This window comes from Staurois parvus, unplaced genomic scaffold, assembly GCF_062004578.1.
Source record: "Staurois parvus isolate SC_StPar_1 unplaced genomic scaffold, SC_StPar_1.0 ptg000455l, whole genome shotgun sequence".
Classification (NCBI taxonomy): Eukaryota; Metazoa; Chordata; class Amphibia; order Anura; family Ranidae; genus Staurois; species Staurois parvus.
In genome coordinates, this window is record NW_028318251.1 from 391,256 (window position 1) to 407,597 (window position 16,342).

The 16,342-nt window shown below is 48.1% G+C and overlaps 1 protein-coding gene across 1 annotated transcript in view; it reads left to right on the plus strand.

Moving 5' to 3' along the window:
- The window catches only part of LOC149452915 (natural cytotoxicity triggering receptor 3 ligand 1-like), an 88,717-nt gene that overhangs the window by 17,164 nt on the left and 55,211 nt on the right, over window positions 1–16,342 (plus strand). The window contains exon 2 of the mRNA XM_089688815.1: window positions 13,817–13,969. Within this exon, the coding sequence (XP_089544941.1) occupies window positions 13,817–13,969 (153 nt within the window). The remainder of the gene's footprint in view (window positions 1–13,816; window positions 13,970–16,342) is intronic.

The window sequence follows — 16,342 nt, forward strand, 5'->3', positions numbered from 1 at the left end:
GGGGGTGAAAGTGTCCGGACTGGAAGGGGGGAAAGTGTCCGGACTGGAAGGGGGGGAAAGTGTCCGGACAGGAAGGGGGGGAAAGTGTCCGGACAGGAAGGGGGGGAAAGTGTCCGGACAGGAAGGGGGGGAAAGTGTCCGGACTGGAAGGGGGAAAGTGTCCGGACTGGAAGGGTTGGAAAGTGTCCGGACTGGAAGGGGGGAAAGTGTCCGGACTGGAAGGGGGTGAAAGTGTCCGGACTGGAAAGGGGGTGAAAGTGTCCGGACTGGAAAGGGGGTGAAAGTGTCCGGACAGGAAGGGGGGGAAAGTGTCCGGACTGGAAGGGAGTGAAAGTGTCCGGACTGGAAGGGGGGGGGGAAAGTGTCCGGACAGGAAGGGGGAAAGTGTCCGGACTGGAAGGGGGGGAAAGTGTCCGGACTGGAAGGGGGGGAAAGTGTCCGGACTGGAAGGGGGGGAAAGTGTCCGGACTGGAAGGGGGGGAAAGTGTCCGGACTGGTAGGGGGGAAAGTGTCCGGACTGGAAGGGGGGGAAAGTGTCCGGACTGGAAGGGGGGGAAAGTGTCCGGACTGGAAGGGGGGGAAAGTGTCCGGACTGGAAGGGGGAAAGTGTCCGGACAGGAAGGGGGTGAAAGTGTCCGGACAGGAAGGGGGGGGGAAGTGTCCGGACTGGAAGGGGGAAAGTGTCCGGACTGGAAGGGGGAAAGTGTCCGGACTGGAAGGGGGTGAAAGTGTCCGGACAGGAAGGGGGGGAAAGTGTCCGGACTGGAAGGGGGGGAAAGTGTCCGGACTGGAAGGGGGAAAGTGTCCGGACTGGAAGGGGGAAAGTGTCCGGAATGGAAGGGGGTGAAAGTGTCCGGAATGGAAGGGGGGGAAAGTGTCTGGACTGGAAGGGGGGGAAAGTGTCCGGACTGGAAGGGGGGGAAAGTGTCCGGACAGGAAGGGGGGGAAAGTGTCCGGACAGGAAGGGGGGGAAAGTGTCCGGACAGGAAGGGGGGGAAAGTGTCCGGACAGGAAGGGGGGGAAAGTGTCCGGACAGGAAGGGGGGGAATGTGTCCGGACAGGAAGGGGGGGAAAGTGTCCGGACTGGAAGGGGAAAGTGTCCGGACTGGAAGGGGGTGAAAGTGTCCGGACTGGAAGGGGGGAAAGTGTCCGGACTGGAAGGGGGTGAAAGTGTCCGGACTGGAAAGGGGGTGAAAGTGTCCGGACAGGAAGGGGGGGAAAGTGTCCGGACTGGAAGGGAGTGAAAGTGTCCGGACTGGAAGGGGGGGGGGGAAAGTGTCCGGACAGGAAGGGGGAAAGTGTCCGGACTGGAAGGGGGGGAAAGTGTCCGGACTGGAAGGGGGGAAAGTGTCCGGACTGGAAGGGGGAAAGTGTCCGGACTGGAAGGGGGTGAAAGTGTCCGGACAGGAAGGGGGTGAAAGTGTCCGGACAGGAAGGGGGTGAAAGTGTCCGGACAGGAAGGGGGGGAAAGTGTCCGGACTGGAAGGGGGAAAGTGTCCGGACTGGAAGGGGGTGAAAGTGTCCGGACAGGAAGGGGGTGAAAGTGTCCGGACAGGAAGGGGGTGAAAGTGTCCGGACAGGAAGGGGGGGAAAGTGTCCGGACTGGAAGGGGGAAAGTGTCCGGACTGGAAGGGGGTGAAAGTGTCCGGACAGGAAGGGGGGGAAAGTGTCCGGACTGGAAGGGGGGGAAAGTGTCCGGACTGGAAGGGGGGGAAAGTGTCCGGACTGGAAGGGGGAAAGTGTCCGGACTGGAAGGGGGGGAAAGTGTCCGGACTGGAAGGGAGTGAAAGTGTCCGGACTGGAAGGGGGGGGGAAAGTGTCCGGACAGGAAGGGGGAAAGTGTCCGGACTGGAAGGGGGGGAAAGTGTCCGGACTGGAAGGGGGGGAAAGTGTCCGGACAGGAAGGGGGAAAGTGTCCGGACTGGAAGGGGGTGAAAGTGTCCGGACAGGAAGGGGGTGAAAGTGTCCGGACAGGAAGGGGGGGAAAGTGTCCGGACTGGAAGGGGGAAAGTGTCCGGACTGGAAGGGGGTGAAAGTGTCCGGACTGGAAGGGGGTGAAAGTGTCCGGACTGGAAGGGGGGGAAAGTGTCCGGACTGGAAGGGGGGGAAAGTGTCCGGACTGGAAGGGGGGGAAAGTGTCCGGACTGGAAGGGGGGGAAAGTGTCCGGACTGGAAGGGGGAAAGTGTCCGGACTGGAAGGGGGGGAAAGTGTCCGGACTGGAAGGGGGGAAAGTGTCCGGACTGGAAGGGGGTGAAAGTGTCCGGACTGGAAGGGGGAAAGTGTCCAGACTGGAAGGGGGTGAAAGTGTCCGGAATGGAAGGGGGTGAAAGTGTCCGGAATGGAAGGGGGGGAAAGTGTCCGGACTGGAAGGGGGGGAAAGTGTCCGGACAGGAAGGGGGGGAAAGTGTCCGGAAAGTGTCCGGACAGGAAGGGGGGAAAGTGTCCGGACAGGAAGGGGGGGAAAGTGTCCGGACTGGAAGGGGGGAAAAGTGTCCGGACTGGAAGGGGGGAAAAGTGTCCGGACTGGAAGGGGGGAAAAGTGTCCGGACTGGAAGGGGGGAAAAGTGTCCGGACTGGAAGGGGGGAAAAGTGTCCGGACCGGAAGGGGGGTGAAAGTGTCCGGACCGGAAGGGGGGTGAAAGTGTCCGGACCGGAAGGGGGGTGAAAGTGTCCGGACCGGAAGGGGGGTGAAAGTGTCCGGACCGGAAGGGGGTGAAATTGTCCGGACAGGAAGGGGGGTGAAAGTGTCCGGACCAGAAGGGGGTGAAAGTGTCCGGACCGGAAGGGGGGTAAAAGTGTCCAGACTGGAAGGGGGGAAGTGTCCGGACTGGATGGGGGGGGAGTGTCCGGACCTGAAGTGGTTAAAGAAGCAATGCCTGGTGTCCTGTCATCATTGGGTTTCCATGTCAGTAATTAAGGAAAACATTTGCTAGTCACATTGTACTACTCTGGGGGAGGGATCAGGATATTTTTCCCCACACATTAGGATTGCTGATACCGATGTATTTCATTGATATTAGCAACCATTGTTACTGAATGAAACTGATTCATTCAGTCTTTTGTTGTGATTAGCTGTGGTTGGGCAAAGCTGATCACATGATACAAATGAGCTGTAATTGGCCTTGTCTGTACCATGTGACCGCGGTGACCAATCACAGCTAACAACACAATTGTATACAAGGATGGCATGATAGGAAGCCATCCATTGTATACAATTATCATGTGATCTGTTGTGATTGGTCACATGACACTGGCAGTGGGTTAGTTTAGTGATCTGTCATCGGCTTTGTCCCGTGGAAACAGCCGGTGACAAATCGCGCCACTTTCCTGCCCCCCCGGCCGTGTGAGCGGCACCTTCTAACAGGACACCATATGACACCCACTCAGAAGAAGGAGTGTCTCGCCCGCCCATCAATCTGCTCTAGACCGGGCCTGAAGGTGTTAAGTAATGAAGTAATGAGGAATATCTTTGTGTGTGGACTGATTGCTGATTCTCGTCTCACGGGATCTTCTCTTGAAGCAGTTGTATTGGGGTGACAATAGGATCTGTTGCTAGTGAGGCCGTAGTGGGTTGGATGGAGCACGGGGTTCAGGTCAGGTACGGCTGGATTACTCTGAGGGTCTCCCAAGGGGGTGAAATCTGAACAAAGCTTTAACTGGGATCCCTGGGGGCCCCATGCAAGAGAGGTTTTGTGGTTGGCTGCTCCAGCCCTGCAAGAACACTGTCCCCCCAGCTGAGGCCGAACCCTCCGCCATGTTGTGCCCTGCCATAGGCCTCCACACGACATTCCAGGCCATAGACCTTTATATCCAAAGGAAGGAATGTCCACACAAGAAATAGGTTTGCTGCACTTTATTAATGGCATTCAGGAAGCCGCATTACAGTCACATTACAGGACATACATTCCGGAATCACTTGACATTACACAGTCAGTCACATTTAGCAGACGGTCCGCAGTAGTCACAAATGAAAGCATGTGCAGCACTTCAGCAGTTATCTACCTAAAGTCTCTCCTCTGCCCAGGGTCATAGTACTCATAGTCAGGGCATTGGATAAGTGGGTACCACCAGTCCTTCTGTACGGGGCCCAGACCAGCAGGGGGGCCCAGGCAGGTAGCTGGGTGAATCAGTTGTGGGTAGGGAGGGTGATCTGCATGGAGGGGGAGGCAATAATTACTGGAACTGATCCCCTGTATGGCTCTTTCTGCAGCAGCTGAAAGCCAGCTCTTCTCCTCTCCCTCCTGCTGGCCCCATCTCCTCTGATTGGCTCCCTCATGAACCAGAGAACTTTGATTAATGGATATTTGGCCCCCGGGTGACATTTCCATATATGAGTGATGATCGCCCCATTTTTTTTCTAATCGAGGAGGGGATTTTTTAATAATTTTGAGGTCATTCTTGAAAAGAAACTTGGAATAATGTACCACCGCCTTGTACCGCTCTGCCTCATTCACTATATCCGCTCTCCCCGGACCCGGCATTCACTATATCCGCTCTCCCCAGACCCCGCATTCACTATATCCGCTGTCCCCGGACCCCGCATTCACTATATCTGCTCTCCCCGGACCCCGCATTCACTATATCCGCTCTCCCCGGACCCTGCATTCACTATATCCGCTCTCCCCGGACCCCGCATTCACTATATCCGCTCTCCCCGGACCCCGCATTCACTATATCCGCTCTCCCCGGACCCCGCATTCACTATATCCGCTCTCCCCGGACCCCGCATTCACTATATCCGCTCTCCCCGGACCCCGCATTCACTATATCCGCTCTCCCCGGACCCCGCATTCACTATATCCGCTCTCCCCGGACCCCGCATTCACTATATCCGCTCTCCCCGGACCCCGCATTCACTATATCCGCTCTCCCCGGACCCCGCATTCACTATATCCGCTCTCCCCGGACCCCACATTCACTATATCTGGTCTCCCCGGACCCCGCATTCACTATATCCGCTCTCCCCGGACCCCGCATTCACTATATCCGCTCTCCCCAGACGCCGCATTCACTATATCCGCTCTCCCCAGACCCCGCATTCACTATATCCGCTCTCCCCAGACCCCGCATTTGCTATATCCGCTCTCCCCGGACCCCGCATTCGCTATATCCGCTCACCCCGGACCCCGCATTCACTATATCCGCTCTCCCTGGACCCTGCATTCACTATATCCGGTCTCCCACAGTACACAGAACATGGAAAAATAATTATTTTAGTAATTATAAACTGCTAAATCCCTTTTCTCATCAGCAGTAAATAGAAGTCTTGTGACTTCTATCTGTGTCCAGCAGAGCACTGGTTAAAGCTTGTAGGAAGAGTTTTCATTCTCCTCTGACTGTCCTATGAGGCTGCATCACCCTTGACTCTCTGTTTGAACAGCACTGGTTGGCCCTCTGCTGATCACATGCACTCTCCCAAAGTAAAAAAAACTCCCTAGCCATGCACACTAAACTGAGCATGTGCAGAGTGTCTCCTAGGGCTCTGTACCGTCAGCAGATGGATTGGAGACAGTAGATGAAGGGGAGGATCAGAGAAGACAGAATCAAACAACCTTTTAACACAATGCAGAGGATTAACCCCTTAGGTTCCACAGTGAGTATAACAAGCACGCTTTGCTGCATCTACAGACTGATTGTACTGTTGGGGGTTTAGCGACACTTTAAGTGTACTTTGATGGGTGGTCCACTGCATTTCTTTCCCTTGTGCCTTCAATGCACCCCCTCAAACTATGAATGCATATCTTGGTGCCTCCTAACTACAATCTGTTCAGTCTGTTCAGTCTATACACCTTAAATGGCTGCCTCCTGTTCCAAAAGTTTGTGGCCAATTGTTCTAAGATGTGCTAAGTATGGGGGGTGGGTTGTGGGCGTGGTCCCCAACTGAAGATTTCCCCTCTACTCCTGTTCTAGTGGTCAAAATGGGGACATTAATTCTCCGGGACAAATAGAGATGGCGAATCATCCCAATGGGGGTACAGACAGACATAAAAACCCGACAGAGGGCCCAACCTTTTCCCACTCTATCCAAAACTAGGCCCATGGTAAATCCCATTAAACCATGCAGAAATATTTATTCCCCTGATTGATAAAGTGTATCTGTGGTGAAAATAAGATCGGAAGACCTTTATTGTAAAGTAAAATCTACAATTCTACAACGCTATCTCTCAGAAGATAAAACCTAACAAACCAAACACTCCCCGCCCACTTTATTGGGTCCTCCTGTTCAATGGATTGGTAACACAAATTGCTAATCGGCTAATCACATGGCGGCAACTCAATGCATTTAGGCATCTAGACGTGGTGAAGACAACTTGATGAAGTTCACACCGAGCATCAAAATGGGGAGGAAAGGGGATTTAAGTGACTTTGAATGTGGCATGGTTGTTGGTGCCAGACGGGCTGCTCTGAATATTTTAAAAAACTGCTGATCTACTGGGATTTTCACGCACAACCATCTCTAGGGTTTACAGAGAATGGTCCGAAAAAGAGAAAATATCCAGTGAGCGGCAGTTGTGTGGAGGAAAATGCTTTGTTGATGTCAGAGGAGAATGGGCAGACTGATTCCAGATGAAAGAAAAGCAACAGCAACTCCAATAACAACTCGTTACAACCAAGGTATGCAGAATACCATCTCTGAACACACAACACGTCCAACCTTGAAGCAGATGGGCTACAGCAGCAGAAGACCACACCAGGTGCCACTCCTGTCAGCTAAGAATAGGAAACGGAGACTACAATTCGCACAGGCTCACCAAAACTGGACAATAGAAGATTGGAGAAACGTTGCCTGGTCTGATGAGTCTGGATTTCAGCTGCGACATTCAGATGGTAGGGTTATAATTTTGTGTAAAAAACATGAAAGCATGGATCCATCCTGCCGTGTATCAACGGTTCAGGCTGGTGGTGGTGGTGTCATGGTGTGGTGGATCCATCCTGCCTTGTATCAATGGTTCAGGCTGGTGGTGGTGGTGTCATGGTGTGGTGGATCCATCCTGCCTTGTATCAATGGTTCAGGCTGGTGGTGGCCGTGTCATGGTGTGGGGGATCCATCCTGCCTTGTATCAGCGGTTCAGGCTGGTGGTGGTGGTGTCATGGTGTGGGGGAGATTTTCATGGCATTAGCAAGGTGGACCTAATAAGGTGGCCAGTGAGTGTAGAAGGGGAAGTAACACTTAAATCTGTAGAAAACAAACAAAGTAACAAATGACTGTTGTATAACTTATCTTTCAACTTGTTTTTTTGTTTTTTAATCTTTGCTTTGCTTGTACAATATGAACACAATTTGGAGTAGGCTGGACTTCTTATGTCTCTGTGCTCTTATAGTATCAAAAAGAATAATCAGATGGGACTTTTGAGGCACAACATATTTTATAGAACACATTTTTACTTCATCCATAGAGAAGGTATTTAACCAACATACTTCATCCATTAATGTAATTAATGTTAAATACCTTCTCTCTTTATATATGGATGAAATAAAAATGTGTTTTATAAAATATGTTGTGCCTCAAAAGTCCCATCTGATTATTCTTTTTGATACTACAATAGATTTAGGGATGTGACATATTGTTTTTAGATTGTAGATTTTGGTTGTCTCTGCTCTTATTTGTGGTGTGGTTTGGAGACGGAAATTAATCTGGAAACCCGTGATTGGAATTTTCGATTCCTAAAAAGTGAAAGTGGAACAAGGTTTAGAACATCTTGGTCATTTCCCAGAACTCGGACGTCTTTCACAGTTCTCTTGGACTGGATCCGATATGGATGGAACAATGAGGAGCGGACTGAAAATTGCACATGTGATCTGCTTTCTTCTCCTCCTGGGATCAGGTCAGTGTCACTCTTCTGTGTATAATGTCATTGTACCTGAGGATACATTACAGAGCCGGACAATGGAAGTTCTCTGGCCTGTGTCCTCCTAGGAGGGATTCTCACGGCCCTTCTCTCTATGACCAGCAATCCATACATTAAAAGTTAAAGCGGAACTCCAGGAAAAGTAAAAATCCTCTCTGCACCTGCTACCAGCTAGTTTTTGTATAGGGGGATGGGGGGAGGGGGAACAGTTTTGATCGTCCGCTCCCCCCCAGATTCCTCTGCACTGCTATACTGGTCTCTGCAGCCTCTGCTCCCCCAGCCCTGGTGGTCTGAGTCCCTCTGTAGTCATCAAGACCAATGCAGAGACCCCAACCCTAGCTGGATGTTAGGAAACCGAGAGCCAGTCCACAGTTGGAGCCAAGGGGAGTGCTGTTTGCTGGAGAATCGGGAAATGCTTTATACGTCCTCTAGACTAAAAGGAACAGTTAACTCTTGCAGTGCGGGTGCCGTCCCACTGCAAGGGAGAACCTCATCACTTTAAACCCAAACACATATTAATGACACAGATTCTGAGTCTAATTTAATACAGATAAGGCACTGAGTGAGTTTAATTACCACCTTAATCAGTCCCAGAACCTGTGTAATTAATATGTGTTCGGGTTTCAAGGGATGAGGTGGCCACCCTACCGGAGTTGGAGGCCGGAGGCTTTAACCACTTGAAGACCAGAATGCTAAACTGTCACACTTTGAATGACAATTACTCAGTCATACAACATTGTTCACACATTAATTTCATATCTGTTTTTAGAGAAAGATAGAGCTTTCTTTTGGTGGTATTTATTCCCCATTGAGTGTGGAGAAATTAAAGAGCAAACGCACTGCATTTGAGAACCACAAACCAATATAGTGTGTGTGTGTATATATATATTTAAAATTACAAAACGCTGTGTATATATATATATATATATATACACATTCCAAAGACATGCTGGTAGGTGAATTGGCTCCTATCTATATTGTCCCTAGTATGTGTATGTATGGATGTGAGTTAGGGACCGTAGATTATACGCCCCTTGAGGGTTAGGGACTGATGTGAATGTACAATATATACAGTCAGGTCCATAAATATTGGGACATGGACACAATTCTAACATTTTTGGCTCTATACACCACCACAATGGATTTGAAATGAAACAAACAAGATGTGCTTTAACTGCAGACTGTCAGCTTTAATTTGAGGGTATTTACATCCAAATCAGGTGAATGGTATATGAATTACAACAGTTTGCATATGTGCCTCCCACTTGTTAAGGGGCCAAAAGTAATGGGACAATTGGCTTCTCAGCTGTTCCATGGCCAGGTCTATGTTATTCCCTCATTATCCCAATTACAATGAGCAGATAAAAGGTCCAGAGTTCATTTCAAGTGTGCTATTTGCATTTGGAATCTGTTGCTGTCAACTCTCAAGATGAGATCCAAAGAGCTGTCACTATCAGTGAAGCCATCATTAGGCTGAAAAAACAAAACAAACCCATCAGAGAGATAGCAAAAACATTAGGCGTGGCCAAAACAACCGTTTGGAACATTCTTAAAAAGAAGGAACGCACCGGTGAGCTCAGCAACACCAAAAGACCCGGAAGACCACGGAAAACAACTGTGGTGGATGACCGAAGAATTCTTTCCCTGGTGAAGAAAACACCCTTCACAACAGTTGGCCAGATCAAGAACACTCTCCAGGAGGTAGGTGTATGTGTGTCAAAGTCACCAATCAAGAGAAGACTTCACCAGAGTGAATACAGAGGGTTCACCACAAGATGGAAACCATTGGTGATCCTCAAAAACAGGAAGGCCAGATTAGAGTTTGCCAAACGACATGTAAAAAAGCCTTCACAGTTCTGGAACAACATCCTATGGACAGATGAGACCGACATCAACTTGTACCCGAGTGATGGGAAGAGAAGAGGATGGAGAAGGAACTGCTCATGATCCTAAGCATACCACCCCATCAGTGAAGCATGGTGGTGGTAGTGTCATGGCGTGGGCATGTATGGCTGCCAATGGAACTGCTTATCTTGTATTTATGGATGATGTGACTGCTGACAGAAGCAGCCGGATGAATTCTGAAGTGTTTCGGGCAATATTATCTGCTCATATTAAGCCAAATGCTTCAGAACTCATTGGACGCTTCACAGTGCAGATGGACAATGACCCAAAGCAGACTGCAAAAGACACCAAAGAAGTGGAATGTTCTGCAATGGCCAAGTCAATCAGCTGACCTGAATCCGATTGAGCATTTCACTTGCTGAAGACAAAACTGAAGGGAAAATGCCCCAAGAACAAGCAGGAACTGAAGACAGTTGCAGTAGAGGCCTGGCAGAGCATCACCAGGGATGAAACCCAGCGTCTGAGGATGTCTATGCGTTCCACACTTCAGGCTGTCATTGACTGCAAAGGATTTGCAACCAAGTATTAAAAAGTGAAAGTTTGATTTATGATTATTATTCTGTCCCATTACTTTTGGTCCCTTAACAAGTAGGAGGCACATATGCAAACTGTTGTAATTCCTACACCGTTCACCTGATTTGGATGTAAATACCCTCAAATTAAAGCGGACAGTCTGCAGTTAAAGCACATCTTGTTTGTTTCATTTCAAATCCATTGTGGTGGTGTATAGAGCCAAAAATGTTAGAATTGTGTCCATGTCCCAATATTTATGGACCTGACTGTATGTAAAGCGCTGTGTAAATTGATGGCGCTATATAGGTACCTGAAATAAATAATAATATATAGATTTTTCATCAGGCTGTGACCATATAGATAGAAGTTCAGGTTACCTTGTAATAGCTGTGGTCTGTGCTGCATGTGAAGGTGCTGGAAGGCATTGCCCCGCCTGAGTTTTGTTTAAATAAACAATTGGCTGCACGACAGCGACAAAGAGAACTTCCAGTGATTTCCTTTCCAGATGATATCTCATGCCTAAAGTAGCTCTTTTTAGAAATGTGTATCCTGCTGATTTATTACAGAGGATGTAGGGGAGGAAAAAGCTACAATTTCTGGGGAAATTGTGTGAAGTGTTCTTGCCTCCACCAGTAGTCTACAACTGGAGTGGGCGGAGTAACTGGGTGGAGTGGCTTGTCACTCTGCTGCCTGCTCACACACCTGGGTTCCTATGGCAACTCACTCTACAGCAAGGGCAGAGAAGAACGGTTAAAAACAAACTGCTCCAACTTGCTCACTTCACTGGCGGTTGCCATTTTCAAATGGTTGTAGTTTAAAAATTATAAATCCTACACCGAAGAGCTTTATATTATGAGAATCACAATACCCAGACCTACATTTTGATGCATTGCATGTCTCTGAAATATTAAATGAAGGCACAGTCGCAGTTTAGATATTGCCCTTCAAATTTGAGGTGGTTATTGTGGAGTTTCAATGTCAATGGGCGGCGTGAGTTGCAAAAAAATGATCATATTGTGAAAACTATCAGGACTATGGCTTAGCCGTGGACATTTTTAGTGGCAGCAGGTATAGATGAACGTTTTGATATAAGCTTTGTGTAGGTGGACTTGCAAATGAGAGAGTGATGGCAGTTTAGAAATCATGTCCTGATTTTTCAGCTCCCACTCTAGTTTTGAACATTCTGACATTCATTCCTATGGGACCAATTTCACCACAAAAACGCCGATATTTCTTGAACCATTCGGCGAAACGTTCCACAAAGTAATAGCCCACCAATCGGGAACAATCTGCACGTTTCGGTTTATTACTGTCTATGTAGTGTAAAAACTGTGGGAGGAGTTAGGGGGGTAAATTTGGCTATAATAATAAGAATATATATGTGAGATAACAGGAAGTGGTCGCCATGCAACAACACTTAATAACAGGTGAAGGTATTTTCCACCTTAGTGGAAGAGCATGTGCAGAGTGACTCCTAGGGCTCTGTACTATCAGCAGATGGATTGGGGACAGTAGATGAAGGGGAAGATCAGAGAAGACAGAATCAAACAGCCTTTTAACACAATGCAGAGGATTAACCCCTTAGATTCCACAGTGAGTATAACAAGCACGCTTTCCTGCATCTACAGACCGATTGTACTGTTGGGGGTTTTACGTGTACTTCTATGGGTGGTCCACTGCATTTCTTTCCCTTGTGCCTTCAATGCACCCCCTCAAACTATGAATGCATATCTTGGTGCCTCCTAACTAAAATCTGTTCAGTCTATACACCTTAAATGGCTGCCTCCTGTTTCAAAAGCCAATTGTTCGAAGATGTGGTAAGTATAAGGGGGGGGGGGAGTGTTTGTGGGCGTGGTCCCCAGATTTCATTTTGAAAATCTGACCCCCTTACTCTCGGGGGCAGTAGTCACTAGAAAGGTTTTCCCCAACTGAAGATTTCCCCTCTACTCCTGTTCTAGTGGTCAAAATGGGGACATTAATTCTCCAGGACAAATAGAGAGGGCGAATCATCCCAATGGGGGTACAGACAGAAATAAAAACCCGACAGGAAGCCCAACCCTTGCCCACTCCATCCAAAACTAGGCCCATGGTAAATCCCATTAAACCATGCAGAAATATTTATTCCCCTGATATATAAAGTGTATCTGTGGTGAAAATAAGATCGGAAGACCTTTATTGTAAAGTAAAATCTACAATTCTACAACGCTATCTCTCAGAAGATAAAACCTAACAAACCGTACACTCCCCGCCCACTTTATTGGGTCTACCTGTTCAATGGATTGGTAACACAAATTGCTAATCAGCCAATCACATGGCGGCAACTCAATGCATTTAGACATCTAGACGTAGTGAAGACAACTTCATGAAGTTCAGACCGAGCATCGGAATGGGGAAGAAAGAGGATTTAAGTGACTTTGAACGTGGCACGGTTGTTGGTGCCAGGCGGGCTGGTCTGAATATTTAAAAAACTGCTGATCTACTGGGATTTTCACGCACAAGAATCTCTAGGGTTTAAAGAGAATGGTCAGAAACAGAGAAAATATCCAGTGAGCGGCAGTTGTGTGGAGGAAAATGCCTTGTTGATGTCAGAGGTCAGAGGATAATGGGCAGACTGATTCCAGATGATAGAAAGACAACAGTAACTCCAATAACCACTCGTTACAACCAAGGTGTGCAGAATACCATCTCTCAACACACAACACGTCCAACCTTGAAGCAGATGGGCTACAGCAGCAGAAGACCACACCGGGTGCCACTCCTGTCAGTAAAGAACAGGATGCGGGGGCTACAATTCGCACAGGCTCACCAAAACTGAACAATAGAAGATTGGAGAAACGTTGCCTGGTCTGATGAGTCTGGATTTTAGCTGCAACATTCAGATGGTAAGGTTAGAATTTGGTGTAAATAACATGAAAGCATGGATCCATCCTGCCTTGTATCAATAGTTCAGGCTGGTGGTGTCATGGTGTGGTGTATCAATGGTTCAGGCTGGTGGTGGTGGTGTCATGGTGTGGGGGATCCATCCTGCCTTGTATCAATAGTTCAGGCTGGTGGTGGTGGTGTCATGGTGTGGGGGATCCATCCTGCCTTGTATCAACGGTTCAGGCTGGTGGTGTTATGGTGTGGGGGGTCCATCCTGCCTTGTTTCAACGGTTCAGGCTGGTGGTGATGGTGTCATGGTGTGGTGTATCAATGGTTCAGGCTAGTGGTGGTGGTGTCATGGTGTGGGGGATCCATACTGCCTTTTTTATTTCATCCATAGAGAAAGTATTTAAAACAACACACTTCATCCATTAATGTAATTAATGTTCAATACCTTCTCTCTTTATATAAGGATGATATACAAATGTGTTTTATAAAATATGTTGTGCCTCAAAAGTCCCATCTGATTGTTCTTTTTGATACTACAATAGATTTAGGGATGTGACTTATCGTTTTTGGATTTTAGATTTTGGTTGTCTCTGTGCTCTTATTTGTGGTGTATGTGTGGTTTGGAGACGGAAATTAATCTGGAATCCTGTAATTGGAATTTTCGATTTCTAAAAAGTGAAAGTGGAACAAGGTTCAGAACATCTTGGTCATTTCCCAGAACTCGGACGTCTTTCACAGTTCTCTTGGAGTGGATCTGGGATGGATGGAGCAATGAGGAGCGGACTGAAAATTGCACATGTGATCTGCTTTCTTCTCCTCCTGGGATCAGGTCAGTGTCACTCTTCTGTGTATAATGTCATTGTAGCTGAGGATACATTACAGAGCCGGACAATGGAGGTTCCCTGGCCTGTGTCCTCCTAGGAGGGATTCTCACGGCCCTTCCCTCTATGACCAGCAATCCATACATAAAAAGTTAAAGCAGAACTCCAGGAAAAGTAAAAATCCTCCCTGCACCTGCTACCAGCTAGTTTATGTCTAGGGGGATGGGGGGAGGGGGAACAGTTTTGATCGTCCACTACCCCTAGATTCCTCTGCACTGCTATACTGGTCTCTGCAGCCTCTGCTCCCCCATGGCCTGGTGGTCTGAGGCCCTCTGTAGTCATCAAGACTAATGCAGAGACCCCAACCCTAGCTGGATGTTAGGAAACCGAGAGCCAGTCCACAGTTGGAGCCAAGGGGAGGGCTGTTTGCTGGAGAATCGGGAAATGCTTTATACGTCCTCTAGACTAAAAGGAACCGTTAACTCTTGCAGTGCGGGTGCCGTCCCACTGCAAGGGAGAACCTCATCACTTTAAACCCAAACACATATTAATGACACAGATTCTGAGTCTAATTTAATACAGATAAGGCACTGAGTGAGTTTAATTACCACCTTAATCAGTCCCAGAACCTGTGTAATTAATGTGTGTTCAGCTTTAAAGGGATGAGGTGGCCACCCTACCGGAGTTGGAGGCCGGAGGCTTTAACCACTTGATGACCGGAATGCTAAACTGTCATATTTTGAATGACAATTACTCAGTCATACAACACTGTTCACACATTAATTTCATATCTGTTTTTAGAGAAAGATAGAGCTTTCTTTTGGTGGTGTTTATTCCCCATTGAGTGTGGAGAAATTAAAGGGGAAACGCACTGCATCTGAGAACCACAAACCAAAAAGGCTATATAATTCATTTTTAAAACTCAAAACAAACTCCCCCCATCCATCCATCCATCCATGCCTCCAGGATTTATTTTGCAAATAAATAATTTTGAGGCATTTCTGGCAGTGGCCATCTTGAGTAAAGGCAGATGATTGATGTAGCAGTTACTTCCTGGAATCCATCTGTCCTTAGCTCAGGCATTGGCTGAGCTGAGAACTCTCCCTCCCCTCCTGAAGACTTTTGGGATGTATGGCATCATTTGCCTAGGCATGGAAAACAGGAATTAAATGAAGGAATGCAAAAAAAAAGTTCAAACAAATAAATTTAATATACTTTCTTATCTATTTATTAATGCCAGCAGCAGAAATAGTTCATAGTTGACTGAGAGAGGGAGGTTGCACTTTAAGAGTCTTTACGGGATTAGAAGTATAGAGTCCCATCTAGTAACACAATGGAAGGGTATCCCATCCCACATTACATGCAGAGACAGAACTGACACACTTGGAGTTTATTGGCACCCCAATAAGGCACATAATACTATATATATATATATATATATATATATATATATATATATATACACACACACTATATTGCCAAAAGTATTGGGACACCTGGCTTTCCACGTACATGAACTTTAATGGCCCTCCAGTCTTAGTCCGTAGGGTTCAATATTGAATTGGCCCCGCCCTTTGCAGCTATAACACCTTCAACTCTTCAGGGAAAGCCGTCCACAAGGTTTAGGAGGGTGTCTATGGGAAGGTTGGACCATTCTTCCAGAAGCACATTTGTCAGGTCAGGAACTGATGTCGGGGGAGGAGGCCTGGCTCGCAATCTCCGCTCTAATTCATCCCAAAGGTGTTCTATGGGGTTGAGGTCAGGACTCTGTGCAGGACAGTCAAGTTCCTCCACCCCAAACTGGCTCCTCCATGTCTTTATGGAGCTTCCTTGGTGCACTGGTGGACAGTCATGTTGGAACAGGAAGAGGCCATCCCCAAACTCTTCCGACAAAGATGGGAGCATGAAATTGTCCAAACTGTCGTCTTAAGATTTCTCTTCACTGGAACTAGGGGGCCAAGCCCAACCCCTGAAAAACAACCCCACACCATAATCCCCCCTCCACCAAACTTTACACTAAGCACAATGCAGTCAGGCAAGTACCGTTCTTCTGGCCACCGCCAAACCTAGACACGTTCATTGGATTGCCAGACAGGGAAGTGTGATTGGTCATTCAAGAGAACACGTCTCCTCTGCTCTAGAGTCCAGTGGCGGTGTTAGGGATCCGGGTATGACCAGAAATGTGTGGACTGACACAGGGAAGTAGCAGGCTTCAGGAACACAGGCGTAGTCAGGCTGGAGAGGTGGAATGGTCAGGCAGGCCGTAAGGTACTGTCAGGTGCCACCTGGCAGTGTCTCTAGCAGCCCACAGCACAGATTTCCTCAGGGCGCGGGGTCTAAGTCCCAGCCTGCTATTCACCAGGGCCCCTGATGGTGGGGAT